The sequence below is a fragment of the Hippoglossus hippoglossus genome, chromosome 15 (genome assembly GCF_009819705.1).
Source record: "Hippoglossus hippoglossus isolate fHipHip1 chromosome 15, fHipHip1.pri, whole genome shotgun sequence".
Classification (NCBI taxonomy): domain Eukaryota; kingdom Metazoa; phylum Chordata; class Actinopteri; order Pleuronectiformes; family Pleuronectidae; genus Hippoglossus; species Hippoglossus hippoglossus.
The window spans coordinates 13,558,871-13,581,300 of record NC_047165.1 but is presented as its reverse complement, the minus strand read 5'-3'; the positions used below and the strand labels follow the sequence as shown (position 1 = coordinate 13,581,300).

General features: G+C 39.7%; 1 protein-coding gene across 5 annotated transcripts in view; it reads left to right on the top strand.

Moving 5' to 3' along the window:
- The window catches only part of eys (eyes shut homolog), a 169,944-nt gene that overhangs the window by 88,866 nt on the left and 58,648 nt on the right, over positions 1 to 22,430 (top strand). For all 5 annotated transcript variants that reach the window (XM_034608950.1, XM_034608952.1, XM_034608951.1 and 2 more), the window contains 8 exons: positions 5,836 to 6,007; positions 6,345 to 6,423; positions 6,869 to 7,068; positions 12,379 to 12,503; positions 13,075 to 13,199; positions 13,604 to 13,817; positions 19,665 to 19,855; positions 19,990 to 20,081. In XM_034608950.1, coding sequence (XP_034464841.1) covers positions 5,836 to 6,007; positions 6,345 to 6,423; positions 6,869 to 7,068; positions 12,379 to 12,503; positions 13,075 to 13,199; positions 13,604 to 13,817; positions 19,665 to 19,855; positions 19,990 to 20,081 — 1,198 coding nt within the window. The remainder of the gene's footprint in view (positions 1 to 5,835; positions 6,008 to 6,344; positions 6,424 to 6,868; positions 7,069 to 12,378; positions 12,504 to 13,074; positions 13,200 to 13,603; positions 13,818 to 19,664; positions 19,856 to 19,989; positions 20,082 to 22,430) is intronic.

Genomic DNA, 22,430 nt, shown 5'->3' with positions numbered 1-22,430 from the left:
AAGATAATCTTGGGATTTCAAGAATCAAGTCGGAATTTTATGAGAATAAAGTCATGATATTTACATAAGAAAGAATACTGTCTTTAATTGGAAGAAAGTTGCAATACTACAATAATTTGACAAGAACATTTTTTATATTTTACAAGAATCTTGAACCAATCTCACAATATCTTGAGAAAGTATAAAAGCTCTTTGAATATCACACAGATTTAACCAATGATAACCTTGCACCCGACCAAACATTTCCTCCAGGTCTGTGTGGTTCTTTCTTTGGAATAGACAATGTTTCTTGCACAATCTTTTCAAAGTCCTGATAATAATTCAAATGTGGTGCAAAAGAGCTGAAAGAGTATTGAGTAAGTTATTTGTGAAACTTATACTTATGCTCAAAATTCCTCATTTTAACAGGCTGATCTTCTGATATTCCCTCTCTAACATGACACACAGCCTAAGTGTATATTCTCATTATATTACAGCTTTATTATGGTAATATCATAAATTTATTCTCAAAATCGTATATTTTTTTATTTTAATTAAAGTGGCCGTTATATTCATATAACATAAAACTGAGACAGTCCTTATGGGACAGATGTAGTACACGACTTCTATGTGTATTTTTGAATTAAAAGCTTCAAATATGTCAGTATTTTCTTAGAAACAGAAGTATCAGTGTTTCACTGTGTCATTTACAGTGTTTAATTAAGCCACAAGACACTCTGCAGTGTTGTTGTATTAACTAGTGTTTATTATAGTAAATATTAGTATTTTTTAGCTGGCCCTCATTCTGCAGGATTAAAAGATCAAGGAACGAGGAAATTGTGTCTCATTCACAGTTTTGTCTTTTGTAATATCAAGGATCATCTTAAAATACCTGAAGTAATATATTCTGTATTTAATAAAAACCGTCAAATTAAACGAGTGCTCTTATTAAGCCTCAGCATATTGATAATGTGAAACACGTGTGTCAAAGTAATGTGTCTTAAATGACAGAAGAGATTTTTCTCTCACCGTTTTTAAACCTAACGTCTCTTTTCACCCATCACACTCCTCTGCTACATTATTCATAGTTCAGTTTCTGCTGCAACCCTTTTGTTATTTTTGGGCTCAAACGTGGTTTTGTCACCTGTGCAGGCACAATCCAAATTTTCCAGTCTCTTTCTCCTTTGACTAAATAAAACAAGTTATCGGTTTGGGACAAGAAAGGAATCGTTTTACAGTCTGTAATGAGGGAACATGATAGATTCCGCGCGCACTAAAAGACACTTTATTTATTCTCTTTCATGATAAAACACGGGAGGCAATAAATAAATCCTTGCTCCCGTTGTCACAGTGCTTCCTTACATCTGCCTCAGCCCGCAGATAAAACGCTAACCAAATGATTAACGACGGGTCAGTCATAATTCTTCATCTGTTGGAAGTCTCAAACAGAGTTTTAGGAAATAATCTTTTTACCACCAAAAATGAAAAATAACACGGCAAACAAAAAAATGCTTGGTTGTAGAAATAAGCCACCGCCGATTCATTTGTTTTTAATTCCTCCACAAACACAGGCACCGCTGTTGATCTCTCTGAAGCAATAACCTGCAACACAAACATTATCAGTGCGTTTTCCGAACTTGTGTTTAGATTTGTTGGCAGAACCAGTCTTATTTTGACAGTTTGTGTTGTCTGGTGTTTCCACTTCACAGCACTGAACTCGCCCTCCTCTTCGTTTCCTCTGTGATCTCGTTGCTATTTTTTGTGAGGTCTGCATTAATAATGAAAAATCATCAGCTCTGGGAATAACGCTGACCTACACTCTGTGACTCTTTTTTCTGAAGTGCGTCCGATGGACAGTGAAGTTATATGCGAGTTGTTTTGAGGATAATTCATGTGTTCCAGTTGAGTCAGCACATTTTCTGCAGCACATTTAGTCGAAGTAGGATTGTGTCTTTATACTTCGTAAACGTGGGCCTGTGTAGTCACAGCTGTGAGGATATACAGCTCTTACAGTGCATGACACACTTTTCAGTGCGAGTCCAGTGCTGCACTTCACACGAGTCCTCTCAGAGTCCAGCTACGGTGCGGCGTGCTCAGTTTTTTCAACGCCTTTCTCCAGCCTGTTTATTTATGATGAAGAATTATTTCAGTTAAATACATTGAAGTGTTGTTAATGAGGTGATTCATCCAGATTATAGTTTATACACTCAGTTTTAGTGTTGCATTGATAGCTTTGGTTTTATTAAGATGTCCTCTTGTTTCCCAGCAGACTGGAGGTGAGTGGAATTTTTCGTTTGTGGTGCTCACAGCAGTAAAAAAAAAAAAAATGAAGAAAATGTGTAGGTTTTGCGGAAAAAGAAAAATCCTCAGAACCCATCATGGACAGTTTTCGTTGGACCTACTTCTAAATAAAGAAATACTGGTAATTGGTAACTGGTATTTCTGTGGATTAGAAACCAGGAAACCGTGTCGGTAAAGAATTGTGCCTTGTGAACTTTTTCACTACTATGAAAACCACACGTGTAAATCCTCTCCCTTTTGTCTGTCGATCAAATGATTGGATAATCAACTAATCAATAGAGCTCTTCAGTTAAGTTATTAGTGAGTCAATATTTTAATACCTTTTTACTTTCACATGATATAGAACAAGCATCTGGCAAAAAAAACTTAGTATGGTGAACGTTACAAAAGAAAGCACCAATTCAATTTGTTCCAGGTCAGGGGCTTACATTTTTCCCACTTTCTTTAACATTGTGAGATAAGATGAGCGTTTTTCGTGACTTGTTTAGGGGACTGATATTTTCCATTGTGTGCAATTTGGTGCACGTCCAATTAATAATCTGGATTTAGTGAATTGAAATGTGGTTTCATAAGAGGAATGAAGGTGAAGGTATTCACCAAACTGTCATTCTAGTTGATTTTCTTTTCAATTTAGTGTCTTTTGAGATGTGTGTATATTTATAAATGAATCTTCATAAGATGTATAACAGACTGTGCAAAATGATTAGTCCCGCTGTCATCACTTACATTCAAATAACTCCCTGGTTTAAGGTTTAATATCTTTCTGCAGGAGATGACAGTTCTGCTCTCTTCTTTGTTTAACCAATTTGCTACATGTGGAAGCTGGAAATTAAAGTTAACACAAGCAAGACATTACTGTGCGTCTCTCGCCCAAGAGATGTTTATATCAAACACAATTACGCGTTTATTCCACTTTGAATTGTTTGTATCGTGGCGAACCATTTTCATTAAAAGCATTCAAAGTTTGTCTTATAATGTCAGAACAATAAGAAGTGAGCAGGAGGTGACTTGGGGTGAAAATATTGGAGCTGTACACAAGCCAGGAGTCCTTCGATGCAATGTCAAGTTCATTGCACGCAGCGCTCTCCTGTTTACCATCCCTGCCGGTGTGTGATCACTGTAGGTCAAAGGTTACTAAAGAGACCAGAGAGGGACAACATGTCATGCTGGTGAGGCAGCTGTACGTGGACAGTTTGCTCACTGCTGCAGCGAGAGACACTGTTTTACTGTTGAAGTCACAGGTTGTTTTGCTCATTATGACTTTATAATTGTATTAGTTTCTAATCTACCCTGAGATGGTAATTGATTTTCATGTTATGCATATGTTTTTAGTATGTATAGCTTATACAAATAAAAACAACACTAAAGCTGATACCCCAGCCAAGGCCCAATAGTTCCCTAAAATTCAGTCAAGCTGCACTAAATTACACACACTCTTAGATATCAGTTATCCCTTAATATTCCAAATTTTGTTTTCATCAACATTCATGAATTATTCTTTGAGAAATCAGGGGAAATCTTGAAAAACAGAACTAACATCATAAGCAAACTAACATCCAAACCAACAAATAAACAAAAATGGGTGAAATCATATTCTCCTTGAAAACCTCCTTGGCAGAGATATTAGGGAATTCACTAGTTATCATTACTGGGCTAAAACTCCTGCACAGTACGTCCTAACGTTTTTTATTTATCAGTCCCTAAAGAAAGAAACGTGTATAGACCTGACACTGGCATTCTTTTAAAGCATGCAACGATCAGCATATATCAGCTCTAATGGATGGGATGGTGCAGTCACTTTTCTGTCTTTTAATTTTAAATAAAAAATCTGCCCTCGAACAGCTTCAAATTTCTTCCAATTTTTTGGAAAATACTACAACAACATGGTGATTTTATCTGCTTTACAGTATAAATGAATAAATGCATAATCACTGGTGTGAGTAAAAGAACAAAAAAACAGTAGCGCTGTAAGCATCTATTGAAAATAATAAATGATGCTGACTAAGCAGATGTTCAGTGGAATATTTTGCAGATAATCATTACATAGCTTGACAAGGATATATACTGTAACCCATGGTCACCAGTAAAAACAGATAAGGCTCGTGTTGTTTTGTTCCTTTTTATTACTTTTTATTCCACAAATCAAATGGAAAGAAAACCCAACAACAAATTCATCCTGACAACTCTTTGTAGCCGCACGCTGATGCTCAGTAGATTAATTGTGTTGTCGACCTCCACCGCATCCAAAAACTATTTAAAGCATTAAAGTGCTGGTGCATTTTGTCAGCACATTCCCTCATCGCTTTAAAAATACCCAGTGTAGTTTATTCCTCTAAGTTTGTCAAACAAAAAACCCCCCCAAAAAATGGACCTGGGGCAAACAATGATGTTTCAGTCGCGTGTGTTTTGTTGAGAAGGTCTTGCACGTACGTTTTGAGGTTACAAAATAAAATTGGACAGAGACGGAAAAATCCAACTCGGAGTTCAGTTGTCCATATTCTTGACTGGTCCCCATTATAAATTATACATTTTTTGGGTGTTTTTCGCTGCTTTAGAACTAAGAAAATATCTCTCCACTTACACAGTTTACATAATTTAAGTAAAGTCAGATTTATTTATATATCACATTAAAAACAACAGCAGTTGAGCCAAAGTGCTTCATAAAAGTAAAAAACACTGTAAAAGACACATAAGATAAGGTAAAAAGAAGGAATAAATAAATACAATTAAATATTGATAGAAGTTAATGGAATTGTAAAACAAAAGTAGGCTGAAGCAAGCAAGATTAAAAAGGCAGGACTTTAAATTGGATTTTAAACTAGAAATGCCGCCCTGTGGTTGCATGCGTCCGCCAACCAGTGCAGTTTCAATTTACATAATCTTTTTCCAGATCATATGAGGTCATCGAGACCTTTGACCACTGAAATCGGTTCATGTTCAAGAGGCCAGCAACATGTTTTGTGAGGCCACCGTGACCTTGACCGCCCAAAGCTCATCAGTTAATTTGTGAGTCTAAAAACATTTTCCTGAGGCGTTCTTAAAATAGTGCGATCAGGAGGCAGAAAGTAGTTTAGTGACCTCACCCTTTGACGTCCAAATTTGAATCAGGTCATCTTTGAGTCCAAGGAAACGTCTTTACCAAATTTGCAGAAATTTCCCAAAGGCGTTCTTGAGATATCGTGTGCAACAGACCTAATGTGGAATGTGAGATTTCTCCACTGTTCGGGGGAAGCAACAGAGAAATCAGAATCTCCTTTAGTTTTACGACGAGAAAGGGGGACTTAAAGGATTTGTTTTGAGGATGACCTGAGTAACCAATAGGGGTAGAACATAGAACCAGGAGATCTGTCATATGACAAGGGACTACGCCATTAAGAGCTTTCTAAACAAATCGTTGTATTTTCAAATCAATTCTGTATTTAACTGGTAACGAATGTAGGTTTGCCAGGACGGACGTTATATATCTTGCTACATTTTAGAAGTCAATTGCCTGTGTTTTGGACCAACTGCAAGCAGGAGAGAGTTTAATATGTTATATATATGTTTATTTCCCAGGGGCACGGTGTGAAGTCAACATCAACGAGTGTGTTTCCAACCCGTGCCAAAATAGTGGGAGATGTTTTGATGGAGCCAATCGATACCACTGCTTGTGTCCTGATGGCTTCATTGGGCTCCACTGTGAGACCAACGTGGATGAATGCGTGTCGGCACCTTGTCGTCACGGAAGGTACAGATTTTTCTTCCCGTCGTTTAAAACAGAAACACAGCAAATCGTGCAGAAATGGCCCAGAATCATTTATAATTACACTCCCTGGCAGCGCAGCGAGCTGAGACGTACTGTATGTCACACGCGCTAATGTGATGCACTCATAGGTTGTCTCAATTATAGTCATTAAATCCTTTGAAGGGGAAACACATTCAGTCAAAAGATTATATCTCTCTCCACTCTATACGGCAAAAGAACCGACCAGCATATACTGAGGCTTTGTAGTTCATTTTAAACAGCCGTCGCCTGTAATGTTTGATAGATCAGCACTGACCCCGTGTGTTTTGGCCTGTTTCAGCTGCGTGGATGGAATCAATTCGTTCTCCTGTGTGTGCGAGTCTGGATGGACTGGCAGCAGATGTGAAACAAACATCGACGTGAGTGGAGCCTGATTAATAGACCTGCTGTGTGTTCAAGAGCAATGTCAAAAGAATTTAGTAAACTTTGTGTGGCCTTTTGGTTTCCCCGACTCCATTGATTTCCCCCACAAGACAAGTCATTTGATCTCCCAGGATCATGTAAGCATTGTACAAACACTTGATTAAAAGAAATTGCTTCGTCTAATGTCTAATTGATTTAAAACCACAGCTCGAGCTGGACTCTAGAGATAAAACCCTGAGTTGCTTACGAGGTCTCTGTGTGCATTTAGCTGAATGGACAATCAGATCATCTGCTTTTTAACTGCTAACGATCCATCTGAAACTGGAAGATTGTGTTTTCTTACGACACATTTTATGGTTATATCTGTCAGAATGTGTATTATTATTGTTGTTGGAACAGTGCCTCGCTCTTTGTAAATGATTGATGTGTTTTCATTTCCAGGAGTGTGCTTCCAGGCCCTGTTTGAATGGAGGCTCCTGCGTGGATCTCACTGATAAGTACGCATGCTTCTGTCAGGATGGCTACACGGGGAAAACCTGTGAGATCGATGTCGACGTCTGCAGAGAGGCTGCTGTTAATGTCTCCTTGTGTTTCAATGGAGCCACCTGCGTCGACGGCGAAGGATCAAACTTTACATGCAGGTGCGTTGGTCGGCAATTAGAAGTATTTGTTTTGATGTATTGTCACTGACATATTGTGACTGAATGACATGAACCATAACTCGTAAATCACTGCTTATCTAGCATGGCATGATGAATCAACACAGCCTTGATTTTATGGGTTTAAGTGAAACTTCAGTGTCATGTGAGCCAAGACGAGGTGGGGAACGAGCTGCTATGACTCCAGATCGCTGAAAGATGAACCCAACGGACATCTCAGCTTTTACGTCATGATTTAAATGTATTTTCTAATAGTCTTATTTACAATTTGATTAATCCGTTTCCTACCATATAGGTAGAAAATAAATAATATTCGTGTTGATGTCAAATCTGAGAAATTCAGTAAACCTCCCATATATTCCACTGGTTTTACGCAACATGCTGATCTACTCACCTCTATGGGCACACGCTCGACCTAGTTTTGACACAAAGTCTGTCTTTTTCAGATCTCGTTATCTCGGCACATCTGCCTGTCCTTTCACATCGCTGCTCCCTTACTTATAAGGTTACAGTGTCTAGACGTTGTATTAGCCCCTCTGAAACCTGCTCTACCGATCATATTGACTCAACTACCACTTATAAACTTGCTGAGCATCTTGAGTCTGCTGTAAACCCCACCACTGCAATAACAGTTCCACTGAAAAATCTTAATCTCTCCCCTTGCAATCGAGACTCTCAATGTCGAAAAACAAAAATGCAGGAAAATTGAACAAATGGAGAAAAACCAAGCAAAACCTTTTTGGCTGGTGCTGTTTAATAGCCTGAACATAACCATGCTATTCATTCTGCTAGAAACTCTCATTAGACACATACAAACCCTCTTGAAAGTAGTAATGATTCAGACCGGCTTTGCTTCAATACTTATAATTAATACAATTGATCAGCACATATTATTAGACCACCTATAAAGTTATACTGTGTCTCACGAACACTGCACTTTGTTCTACACAACCACAGTTCATCAGATCATACTATGTTCAGTTATGGTGTGCCACAAGGATCTGTGCTTGGTCCTATTCTTTTTTTTATTCACATGTGGCCCCTTGGCACATTTATTAGTAATTGAGTTTCCACTGCACATTTGATACTCAGCTTTACATATCTTATATTATAGTCATTTTATGAATTTATCTTAACATGACTATAATATAAGATATATAAAGCTGAGCATCAAATGTGCAGTGGAAACTCAATTATACTGGAACTACTAATGAAATCTGTAAAAAGCGATTTCATTAGTAGTTCCAGTTATTTATATTAACGTAATAAATATACAAATGGTGATTAGATGGTAGTATTATTGAAAAATTAAGTTGTAAATCGATCACTGTATAGCAGCTTATAGTGATCAATTTTACCTTGACAGATTTGATAACTATGTGATTTAGGGTAAGTCAGATAAATGTTATTTATTTGTTCATTCATTAGTATAGTATTTTTGAATCATGTTTTTTAGAAAAATACAAAATGTATTCAGTGATCATTTGCCACCTTGATCGTGGTAAACAGAGATGTGTGAAAAGGGCAACCCTCATCGGAGCGGGGTCAGAGAAAAGTCAGTTCACATATTGTGTCGTTGCAGTATCACAACAGGTAAAAATGTCTAAATATCCATCTTTAACAGCTGAAAAGGTTTTGCTGATCCAGGAATTTTTCAAGTCTTCAAGACTTATTGTTTAGCGACAATCCGTGTAGGCCTTAATCTGTGAACTTTACAGTCACAGTCCTCCGGTGGTTGCCGGTGAATCATTGCTTTTTAAGTGTTGACATGTTCTCCCCTGAGTGATGAAGTGTGTCTGAAAACAAGGTGTATGTGTTAGGAGTGTGCAGGTCTGACACAGCAGCTCCCTGTTTGCCTTAAAGGTAATTACAATGTCAAACCGTGATGTGCTGATGTATGCTCATTTAATGGATCCCAGTCTAAAACAACTCCAAACAAGATGCTCCTCTTTATACTGTTATATATTGTTGCACAGGAGTGACTCAGCTCAGCGTCTTTTTATGATGCCCCCTTCACTCTAGCTTTACTTGTGTATATACAGTATTACAAGGATGCAATATATGTTGTGTACTGTAGATATATCTGCTCACCAAGGACAGAGTATTAAACATGCACTGTAGTACTGCTGATCTGCAGTTGGGTGATTGTGCATTGTTTGATTATATCTCTCTAAATTAAAATTAAAATTTGTATACAGACATAAATGTGTTGCACTGTTAACCGGTGTTTGGCCACATTGTTTAAAGAGTGAGTCACAGATGGACTGTCAACATTTTTCCAGTGGATTGCTGTGTCAACACTTTTCTGATTAAAAAGATAAACATACAATAACAGAAATCATGACAACAAGATTAGCTGTTGTACATTGTTTGTCCATCAACTTTCACTCAAACGTTTTATTGGTAAATGACAAAAAGTTAAATTTTGTATTTATATTTACAACTGTATTTTTTTTTATGCCTGCTGCCTAGATCAGCTCGATTTCAGGTCGGATGCAGCTCTTCTAATGACTGCAGGGGAGTTCCCCATTTGAGGCCCATCTAAACAGATTATCTGGCTAATATATCCTGCATAGTGAGGGGTTCACAGACAATTGTATATGAGTGAATGTAAATATCAGACACGGTTAATATTTACGATTGGAAAATCGGGTAAACTCTAGCCAATGAGAGGGAGCTGATCGGGAATTATTACAAATGGAATGTTGTGTATTTGTGTTTGGAACCATGACTGCGAGCTTCAAGTTTCTAATGAGTTCCTAAGTCTCTCGAATCGCCACTTGCCACCATTGTCCTGCACCTCGACCCAGGAGATTTAATATAACTTAAAGGGATTGTTTACAGAAAAAGGAACATTCACTCATTATCTACTCACCACTATGCCGATGGAGGGGTAGGTGAAGCGTTTGAGTCCACACTTAACACTTCTCATCCAAGAATCCGGTACCGAAAGTATTAATGCTAGCTGAACTAGCGATGCTACCGTGCACCCTTGGGGCGAGAGCTTGCGTGTGTGCGAATATGAACGAGGCTCCAGAGAAGGATAACAGAGGACATTTAGGCTTATGGAAGCATTTTATGCTTTTTTCAGTTTTTTTATGTTTGAAAAATCGATCCCCAGTTACTTGTATTGTTTTGTATTGGATTTGGTTGCAACACTGTTCACCCCTGAAACACCAAAAGTGTTATGTGGACTCAAACACTTCACCCAACCCTCCATCGGCACAGTGGTGAGTAGATAATGAGTGAATATTCATTTTTCTGTGAATGACAGCAGAAAGTCTACACATCTTCCGCCGCAAACTAAAAACACACCTCTTCCGACTATACCTTGAATACAAGTTTAAACTAACAATTTAGTAGCACTTAAATGGCCCTTACTTATAGCACTTTGTAGTTTGGCTTTCTTGAAGAAATAGTACTCTCTTGATACTTGTTGTTCTGGGTTTGTACCCTCATGGTTGAATGCACTTACCGTAAGTCGCTTTGGATAAAAGCGTCCACTAAATGAAATGTAATGTAATGTAACTATCCCTTTAAGATTTGAACATCCACTAGTGTGCAGCCGACATAAGAGACAAAACATTTTTACATAATTGGAGGACACGGTCAAATTATAACATGGACTAATGGGCTGAACAGTCATGCAATTGTTTCTTGTCCAAACTGCATACATTAAATTCACTGTTGTATGATCTGCACGTTGTGTGTGAAGTGGTGCATATTCAGTTTTGCACCTGTTCAGCAAATTGCCTCAAAAGCACTCGATTCTCTCTGGACCATGTTGGTCAGCGAAGAGGTTCACACGAGACCCTTGATGTTGTTACACGTTTTAAATCAACTGTGCATCACAGATCTCAGGTTGCAGCAGACATTTGTATTTTGGCCTCATGAATATAACATCATTTTTGTTAGTGTTTTCTTTTTCTTTTACCTGTTCTCATCCCGTTTTCTTCTGCATGTGTGACCTTTTCTGAGGTGAGTTTGACATCTGCTGACTGTGAGTTGCAAGTCCTCACCAGTCAGCAGGCCCTCGGGCTTCGTTGGCCTCAGGTAGCTGGGAATGCGTGATCAGGCCCATTGTCCATCTGGAAAACGAGTGCTCATCTTCAAAACAACAAAAGCCAGTGGGGATGACATCTGCATAATTGAGTGGTGCCGCTCTTTGCTCAAGATGTAGCTAATCCTGCACAAGCTCCACAACAGAAAAGCCAATGCTCCACTTGAGCCTCTGCTCTGTGTTTACCTGTGTGTTTTATGCATTAATCCATTCAGTTTTATCTTCCCCACAAATAAGGTTTCAAGCTTATCATCTTACTCACTTAGTCTGTAAAGTTATTTTCATGTTGTATGGCACTTATTAGTAGTAGTGTCATTAACACAACCAGGGCCATATTAACCCAGTTTAACTATAGATTAAATGATCAGGGTCCTTAGTTCGAGAGCAGTGCAATGGCAGCGTCCTCTGATGAGAGCAGTGTTTTCTCTGAACTTCATTCAGGTGCTGTGAAAATGTTCCGTTAATGCCAGAACTCCAAAGCACTTCAGTGCGGATGTGTCACTGTTGATTTGAGGATTTATTAGAATGTTTATCTGGCGAACAGATTAGCAGCTGACAAAGCCCGGATTATTATACAAGTATGCAAATCAAACAGTTCTTAACATTTCGAGTTGACAGAAAATACACTGTCGAATACAGCAGAAAGTGGGCCACTGTATTTACTAAAGATAAATAAAGAATGGAAGAAACTGGATAATAAAGTTTAATAAAGTTAGTTGCTATGAATTCAATTCCAAGTCAGTAAGAAAGATCATTTTATTATGGGACTATTGTAAAATTTTACAGTCTTGATTCTGTCAATGTGAAGTCACTAAACGGTGCCAGACACCTTTTAAGGTGGCTGCAGATTTTCTGTCAGAAGATTAATTTAAAGCAAATATAACATAATACTCACTGCTATCACACTTGTTTCTATGAATCTTTTTTTTACGCCACATTATGGGACCACAAGTAGATATAGGCCAGTGTGTAGACTGCAGCTCATTACTTTTAATTGAGAGGGAGCTTTCACACCTAATTGTTAGATCTGGACCCTCAGACCCACAGACCCTCAGGTGTGAAAGGTACAATTCCAAGTGAGAAGAGCCAGCTGACAAAAAAAGTCTTGGTAGTTTTTGATAAATAATGGAAACAGGCAGTTTTGGGATGCAGTGTGTGAGCCCCACATAGAGTTATAGTGACAGCACTGTGACACAACCCCACAGGTGTAAAGCATGATGTGTTTTCTTCAGCTGTCCACCAGGTTTCATGGGAGACTTCTGTGAAGTGGATGCTAACGAATGTTGCTCGGCTCCCTGCCACAACGGTGCCATTTGCCAAGATCTTATTAATAGCTACGTGTGCCACTGCAGGTCAGGTGAGTGACTCAGACATCATGTGAGTTTCTTAATTCACTTTGAAATGAGGCAAGCGTTCACGAGACCTATTACACGAGGCCTTTGTTTTCCATGAATAAGATCACTAAAACATGGCCTAGATGGAACGACACACTTTTTTGAAGTGCTTCAGCTTCTTACTGTGCCTCAGATGTGCCTCAGTACAGTTTACCATATCTTAATACTCACAGAAAGCCCATACTGAATTGAAAGGGGCCATGTAAAATGTTATATAAAGGTTAGCATAATGCCTACATAGCTGCTGTGCCTCAAAGCCATTCAAAAGTCATCTACTTTTCTCTGGGGAGAAATTTGTGGTCGTACAGTACGAAGAGAAAAAAAAAAAGTGATAAAAAGACGATACTGCCCAGGCTCATTAAAATGTATGTGGCATCCTACTCTTTAGTGAAAGCCTTTTCTTGTCTGTGTATGTGTGTGAACCCAAAAAGAGGCAAATCAATGTAGGAGAATCTGATTGATATTCACTTCAGAGGGTGGAAGTGGGAGAGCCTGGGCTCACCACGGCGCTCTGTGGGCTTTTGTTCCTGGCAGGTTGGACAGGCCTTCACTGTGAGGATGACATTAATGAGTGCCTTCCACAGCCCTGCAACCAGGGGATATGCATTCAGAATGATCCAGGCTATGGCTACACCTGTTTCTGTCGTCCTGGATTTGTGGTGAGTCTTCCCACCTTATTCCCCATCTCCCATCTTTTTTCTTTTTTTTTTCTCTGTCTCTCTTTTAATTGACCTTTACCCTTTTGCACCCTGAACTCTCCAGTCCTCTTATGGCAATAAATATTCTGCACTGTTGAAGATAAGGGATTTCCTGTTGCTAATGCACTTATCGTTGTGACATCTTTTCTAGGTTACTTGTTGCTGCTACTACTACTTTTTTTAATCATCTGGATTTAAATCGCCAGTTATCGGAAGCCAATTTCCATCACATATTTGTTAGAAAATGTCACGCCCCCTACAAAATGCTAACTTTATTATTCAACCTGCAGACGTTTCATTCCACTTAGCATCTCATCGCTCGGTTACACGGAAACGTCTGACGGCTGTTTATTTTACATACACAGGGGAAGAATTGTGAGCACAACTACGATGATTGCCTGTCGAATCCGTGTCCAGACACGTTTTCCTGTGTAGATGGCATCAACAAGGTCAGCTGCCTGCCTCCTGTTACCGATGCCTTTCCCTTGGCGCCTGTAGTCAAGAACATCACAAGCAGCCCCGCACCTAAAGTGCCAATGCCGACACTTGGCCCGGCACCAGCAGCTGAGCGAAGCACAGGTAGGGACCACTCTGTGCATGCATATATGTACAAGTAATGGTAGGCAGTAACTAAGTACTTTTACTCAATACTTTTTTGAGGTACTTGAGTATCAATTTTATGCTACTTTACACTTCTACTCAACTGCAGTATTTTACTTTTTATTCTGGAAGTTATAATTACTGGTCATGTTTCAGATTTATATTTCAAATCAAGAAACATAACAAGCATAAAATACAATGAACTAATATTAATCGTTTGGAAGCTTTTTGGCTTGTGACACCTTTTAAAGCAGAGACCCCACGTTTCCAGTGTCTTTGAGTTGTTAGCAGTTCCAACAATGAGACTTTATCTCCTCTCATGACTTAGAGAAAAAATATTATTATGGTCAAAGAAGTAGCATTATCCATTATTCCACGAATATGAAATACATTTAAAAATACATATTTCAATAGCAGAGCTTCTTGGGATGGCCCTGATCCCCATGGCTGTGTACTACTGCACTATACTTAATGTATGTAATATAGATAAACTAGCTCCATCAACCAATGTCAACATATAAATGTTGTTTACAAATTGTTACAGCTGTAATAAAAATACAATATAATAAACTAAAAGCTCCGTGGGAGAGTGCATACCTCCACTAAGGAAATTTCATTTGTGATGTTTTTACTTTCTCCCCTGACTTCTCTACACCGATGCTGCAGTATTCTCAAATTCTCCTTTAAGTAGATTTAAAAGGAATTCAGCTTCTAAATGTTAAAGTTACATGTGTGCAGCCTTTTTAATTTGTAAATGTTTCTTTCACAAACTGCATTAGAATCTCCTTGAGGATATTTGAGCTTCACCTCACCTGTGCTCCAGTTTACATTAAAGGGGACATAGCATGCAAATTCCACTTTGTTAGTGCTTCTACACGTTAATGTGGGTATCTGGCATGTCTACCAACCCAAAAACTCTGGGAAAAAAACACTCGCGCGTTTTGTTATGGTTCCTCTAAGTCAGAAACGTCATGCTTGACCGACTCGATTGCGCTTCCTGGGTTTTGTGTCGTAACAAGGTACTGGAAGTACTTGGCCCACCCCCCACCTCATCCTGTTGCTGTTTTAAATGATCCTTGTGGTATTTTGACCAAAGTATGTTACAGACATTTCATTAAGACCCCAAGGAACCATATCAACTTGTGGTAAAATGGGCATGCTATGTCCCCTTTAATGTTGATTGACTTGCCTGTGTGTTCATACTGTGCTTCAATGAAAAACGTTATTGTATGAGAAGTTAAGTGCACCGTTCTACAGTACATGAGCAGTAATTATAATTACATAAATGCGAAGCAGTGACTCATGGTTTCTGGAGAGGGAATCATTTTAATGGACAATTATTTTGCTAAGAAGAATAACACAGATAACCTCACTGATAGATCTGCTCAAGTACAGCAGAGTGTCATGCTGAATTAATATTTCTCAATCGAGTCACAGCTCCCGTTAATGTGCTTCTACTTCCATTAACGATACGTGTGCAAGACAGTGACACTAAATTATTGAAACTTACGACCAATTAAACCAATCCATATTTTTATTCTCTCCGACAAATTACAAACCTACCCTTCCCTTCTCCTTCCTCACAAACGTTTTTGTTTACCGGTGTCAATCGAGACGAGACTCCCACTGAGCTGATTCTACAGATGTGGGGTTTAGACCCTTAGCGGGTGATGATATATTAGGTTTGATTGAGAGTTTGTCAGAGTTTGTGCAGCTGCAGCGACAAAACAAAACCCCAAAAAGCAAGATTCATATTGCGCACTAGACTGCAACAGTGATTTCAAGGAGTAATAAGTCCAATCATTATGTGGGGCTGTATCCATTAACACTCAAACAGCAGACACGGGATGGAATACGTTCCACGTCGCTGGTATTGGATTCAGTCGTCTGTGTGTGAGGAGGAATTCGGAGCGCTGGGCACATTGTTACTCCCCGACAGATGAGGTCTACCTTTGAAACTGTTCACGGAGCTGTAAAACAGACCTATTGAACACGGACAAGCTTGAACCAATTCAGTGCGACACTCTGAAAATCACTGTGGGCCAGACATAATGGAGTCCTCCCCCTCTGCCACCTGATCCAGCTCCTTGTCCGGCACGTATTGCATTGCTGTGGAGAAGGTTGAATTTACACACACACACACACACACACAAGGCACCGGCGAAAGAAAAAAAAAACGTCGGCAATGTAAGCGTCTCTTTACTCTTACACACATAAGTGCATAATCAAAGTAAATAAGTTTTTAAAAGGAAGAGGACCCAGAAACTGGTGGGTTTATCTAACTAGGTCACCATCTAAACACATGCAGTGCCCTTGGTGCTGCTTGAAATAGACTCAGACAGTGCTCCTTTAAACCTAATACTGCTCCGCAACATTTGAAATACAGCAAGTCAATGGGAATTTAAACATAGGGGGAGGTAGTTCATACACTGCGCTGACAGTAGAGGATAACATTTGCAAAGAGAATGTGAATATGGTCAGGAACTTGACTTTGTGTCTTAATTTTGATGTCGGGGGGGAAAAAAGTCATTTCAGCTCCGTTCCCTTCCGTTCCACGGACGGAGGCGATTGTCTTCTGGGTTTCTTTTTATTTTTCATCACTGTACATGCAATGCTGAGCTCCACAGTATTTTAGCTCGACAATATGAGAGCTGATGGGAATCTAGAGAGCACGGGGCTGGTGGAGGGAGGCTTACCGCAGCTAAGCCACGATTAGGTTGACTCTCCTTGGAGTGATCACTGCGGCGCAGGTGAGGCTGTTATCTTTCGCCGCCATGTGCAGCGGAAATGAAATTACTTAAGCGCCTCAAAAAAAAAATCTGCTTGATGAGGGGGAAGTTAGCCCGGGGGGGTCACTCCGAACATGCACTGCCTGTTTTAGGATCAGTCACCTTGTGAACCTCCACATGCATTTGCTCTGTTTAGCACTAGTTTACGTTAGCATGCTTTTTTTTTTTTTTTTACACATATACAGTTTGTTTATAATTGAGTTGGCAGGGCCTCATTAGTGCGCCTGCAACAATTTTTGATATATTCCGTGACACAACTTTGCCAGTGAGTCATAATGGAATTTGCATGATGTGCACGGTCATGCATATTCATGAGACGGAGGCTGTGTAAGATGAAAAACGTCGGGGTCTAAATTTGTCATTTTCTGCTGCGGTTTACGCGGCCTGTGTGCTTCAGTGCAGCGACTGTCAGTCTGTTTGGAGTAAATTCATCAGTTATTTTTAAAAACCAGACAACAAAGATATAATTAGAAGAAAGTCATATTTAGGATTTGATTCCTCTGTGTCTCAGCAGCTTAATAATGTCTCGCCAAGTCTTATTACGCTACGTATCAGACATTTTCGCGTCATTTTGGAAACACTGAATGACCTTTTGCCTTCCCCCCCGGGGCTCTGACATCATAAGGGTCTAAGAATGGTCCTCAGTAGTATTTATCTCTGTCCTGTGACAAGTTCAATCAGTCAGTCTATTACCTTACTCGATAAATCAGGCACCAAACAGGACTTACACGCTGGCTTCTTTTTAATAAATGGGACAGTAAGTCTATATCAATTAAATCCCACCATCCCAAAGTCTATCCTGATATTAATTGATCGCAAGTTCACGTTTCTCCGAATGTATATTTTCCAGCGGGAGACCTCGCGCTCTAACCTGCCTGACACCTCCACGCAGTCTTTACAGTAACATCGTGCTCCACCTCGCGACGTTACATTAAATATGACTCACATCAATTTCCTCAGCTCTTTTATGGACCTGTATTAAAAGGAATTATATCTGATCTGAAAGATTTATATCAGGAAATATTTCCACTGAGACGACATTTTCTTTCTAATTGAACCCAGAACGGCTTTTTAACAGAGAACAGTCGTGACAAACTCCTTGGTCAGCGTTATGTTAAAAGTGAAAACTAGAGTGGGGTAACTCTGCCAAATTCACTTGATTTGGATTTTTTTTTGTTTGGATCTGCACCAGATTGCACACACTCATAAATATCAGTCCCCTAAACATGTCTGATTCTTTTCATCAAGAATAATTGATTATTCTCTGCGAAATCCAGGAAAATGTTGAGAAAATTCAGCATCTGCACCTGAATGTAACTGGTTCCTCCCTGACCTTCGCATCTTTCCACCAAGTTTCGTTGTTATCCGTCTTTTTGTGTGATCCTGTCAACAAACCAACGCCGACGAGAGCATAACCTCCTCGGCGTGGGTAAAAATACTGACTCCGTGCAAAACAACGGATATTGAAAATAGAGAAAATAAAATCAAGACGCTGTTTATATTTCACACATTTACAATTTAGATTCAGTCCGACTCGTTACCGGAGAGGTGTGGGTGAGAGATGTGGCGTGAGAATATAAGGTATAGTGGTAAAAACAGGAGATCTTTTGAAGGAGAGACTGAAGCTAACTGCTAATGAGGCATGATACTGCCTCCTGGCAGCCGCCTCAGACTGCATCAAAGACTACATCAGACTAAACAAGGCTTTAAAATTAATGAATAGCTTTGTCTCTGAGGGGTAATTTTCCATCATCAGCATTGGCAGACCCCATTGTCAGGAGTGAAGCGGAAGACAGCGCAGCGTTGTTGCCGTGTGCATTCATCCTCATTAATTCACAGATCACAGTGGGTCTGCGCCTGATAATTCATCCCTGGTTTTTTTTTCCTTGGGATTTTCCTCTGGGTATTGGTCGTACTGCTCTCCAGAGAATAGGGAGGGGGGTATAAAGGTAAGCTTGTTTGCCAAATGCGCCGAGGGTCCCTCTGTCAGATCAGAAGGGGGTCTGACCTATTAGGCCCTTGACGTGTAACAAATATTGATAAAGGTCTCACTCCCAGCTTCCCGATCAATCACGGCAGCAACTCTAAAGGAGCTTTGCTGATTTCTCTCGTGCAATAATGTTTTTTTGGTTTTTTTTTTCTTCTTCTTCCTCTTCTTTTCCCGGCTAAGAACAAACAGAGCATGAGGCAGGTGCATCCAGGGATGCTTTTCATTTTAACAAGCTCTCCAGTTTGACTTCCCTGCAACAAATTGCACTACTTCCCTCAAATGAGAAATATATTGAGCATGAGCACCCCTAATGCTCGCCTTCAATTGCAGCCTGAGTCAGTCTTTTAAGTTTGTCTGCGTCACCGCCCCCAATAAGCTGGCGGGCGGTGGAACTTTTTACTGAAATACCACATAATTGCCCATTCTCATGGATGATCTAAGCCAAGTTATTCCACTATAAAATGAGGCATGTAATAAACTTCATTTCAGCCAAGACGCCTAATGTAGTGTCATTTGCATGCCTCGCAGCTTTCTGGCAAATAAGACTATTTACACTACGACCGTACAGTGAGCAACAGAGAAAACTGTGAGGCACTTAAAGCCAAAATAATTATCATCTTCTTTATGCGTCCACTTCTCACAATAAATCTCTAGTCTCTTTAGGCTGCATTCCATGTTTGTTGCCATGGTTATTTTACGGATGCAGGGTCACATTCATGTTTCATACAGCAACAAACATTTGTGTGTGCAACCCCGAGAGTTACAAAACCGGAAAAGTCCGAGCATCTGCCCTGCTCAGGTGTCCTTAACCCAACTCTGAATCTTTTAACAATTCTGAGGGTGCTGCCCTGTATCTCGCTCTGTGCACCGACCTCCCTCTGGAGGAAGTGAGTGAAAGGTTGAATTCTTTCTTTCAGGGATCAATAAAGAATCTCAGCAGAATTTACAGTTAAGATACATAAACTGCAGACTCACTTTTTGTTTACCTACCCCACCCCCCCCCCCCCCTTATTTGTGCTGTCTCTATATATTTTACTTCTTTCCCAGATTCGAGCTACGTTCAGTACTTTGGGAATTCGTATCTTGAGTTCGAGAGCGTCGACCTCAGCGCCCTCAACAACATCATTGTGAGATTCCACACCGAGGCGGCCCAGGGAACCGTGTTTTACGTGGACCAGGGACCTGCTAATGGTGACTTCTTCTTCATGAAACTCTTCATCTCGGATGGAGTCCTACAGGTAAAGCTCCGGTGGTGTAGTTATTATGTATGATTGTTTGTGAGGTTTTCTAGTGTCTACATTGATAAAATGCTGTGTTTGCCTGTGACGTTCAGCTGCTGCGTGAGTTACAAACTTGGTCTGAAATGTTTCAGTACGCGTTCTGCTGTAATGAAGAGGAGGAGGTTACAAAGGTCAGCACACTGGAACGTGTCGATGACGGCCTGCTTCACATCGTTAATATCAGGTTTGTTCTTTTTACTTATTCATGTTCAGATTTATTTTGTGGTCAAGAAAAAAAAACTTTTTACTTTTTTTTAGTAATAAATGTAATTTAAGTTTTTAATCTACAAAGTGTTTCAACATAGACATCAATTCAGATGCAGTGTTGAATATCTGCTTCTGGCGATAATACATTTTCTATTAAGAAGAAAGACAAATGTTCACAGTGATAAATGTCTTATAGTTGTTCTTAATAATACACACATTCTGTTCAAATACTGTTCACACCTCGGGTAATACTCATTCGATCTTCAAGTTATCTTATCTCTGTCAAAGTATTTTTTATATTAAAGGTCTGTGACTAATAACAGGATAAAACACAGATAGTTGTCAGGAATCGGCAGAGTGAGATTTTTTTGACTTTATAACAAATGGGCTTACATTCTAAAGAGGCAGAATTTGCCTGTTAAAATGCATTAGTGATCACCGACCATGTTTTATTGGCTGTTCCAAAGTCTTCATTTGCAGTTTTTCATTACAAAAAGATTAACAAGCAAGAGCCCGAGCACAAAATCAATGTTTAAATGATTTAAAGTGAGGCTGTGGCCCCCTTTAGTTATATTGTTCCTCGGGCCCGTGTGCAATCTCGCTGCCAGCCCTTTCCATTATATTCTGACATGAGAGGGATTGTGGTTTAGTTTTGAGACACAAAGTGTATTATGTATGAGCTGGAAGCTGGAACAAAGCGACTAATGTTCTGCTCATATCAAATCAGTTTACTTTGCATTTATGGAGACACTGCAGAGACTTTTTAGCAGTGCTTCCTTTTAGCCAGATGTTCTGTTGGGGCAAAGATAATAAATTGAGCTTGATTTTCCAAGCCTAGTCTTAAGAGGCAGAGATAGAATAAAGAGACAAATTAGGGTTTTGTGAGGAGGACATTTTAAAACAGATGAACGTAGAAAAATGATAATGCCGTGCCAAGGGTGAGCACATTATTTCCTGTTGAAACAAAGCTTACTGGGAAGGTTGCATGCTCCTTGGCAGAAAGCTGCGCTGCCCTAAATATGCAAGTGCCTCCAGAAAGGCCAATCACGTCGAAGGGCTACAAGGCTCCACCCCTGTTTTCTTTTTCATTATTATTATTTCCTGCAAGAAAAATACAGCAGCAGTATAAATCAATCATAATGTTCTGTACCAACCCCTTGGAGACATTGCAAGAAAAGGAGCTGTCATAACTAGAGGGTTGGGAGTGTGGAAAAATGGTTTCCAGTGTCACAAAGCAAATTCTTTGTAATTGTCTGATGGCCGAGTCCGTCCATCTTTGTCTGATTTGACCCAGAGCTACAACACCATGGCCATCCTCAACGTCACCGCCTAACTCATTATAGACTTTTAATATATCTTCCCGTCAAAGACGCTTTTCAATATGTTAAATAGAAACCCAGTGGGGCTGACTTCTCAAGGACAGTGAGCACAGTGCCCTCTGGCTGCCGGCCAGGCCGCTCTGGCAGGCTGCTTCTAAATTAACCGCTTCTCCACGGCCGGCTCTAGAGGAAGGACTTATGCAGCTCGGAGTTAGTGCCCCGAGTATTTAGCCGGCATATGCAACAGCCTGCAAAGTACAGGCTTAACAAATCAGACTTGATTGCTTCACGGACTTCCTAACTTCCACTCTGGGAACAAGGGGTATCAGGAGACACTGGAGGAGGAGACCATGCATCTGTGGCCCAAGTGCCCTCCAGCTGCACATGGTTGGTCCAAAATCTGCACTTGGGTAATTATCTGATCCCCTGTTGTTTCAAAACGGAGAATTGGTTTTTTGAAACCCATGAATGGCTGTGGGGTGGGTCCAAAATAGTTGTGCCAAGGCTCATAAGACACGGAACAAAATGGAGCAGTAGGACTGCAGAAAACGGATTGTGATTAATGGATGTATCAGCAGAGTAAATAAAACAATTATACTCATTTACCACTGTTTTTAAATCTCAACGTCCGGGTATTCACCCTGCTTCTCTGGCAGCTACGGCCAAATGTTTATTTATAATTACAGGTGTCCGTTTTCAAAGTCAATGCAGATAAAATAAATAATGGTTTAATATGATCTGCAAGAGGAAGTTTTCAGTGATTCATTTAGTTTTGCATTGTAGCTGTAATAGTTTTATTTCTGAGATACTTCAGGCATAGGAAATGTTTATTTTGTTTGTTGGTGTCAAACAAGACAAAATGTCAGGAAAAATGTCAGCAGAATATATAAATACTTTTGTGTTATTTTTACATCTTTTGAATGCTAATGTAGAAAAGATAACTGAAAGATCCCTTGGTACAGCACTCCTCTCATAAAGGCAAGTGACTTATTGAAAGCAGTTGATTT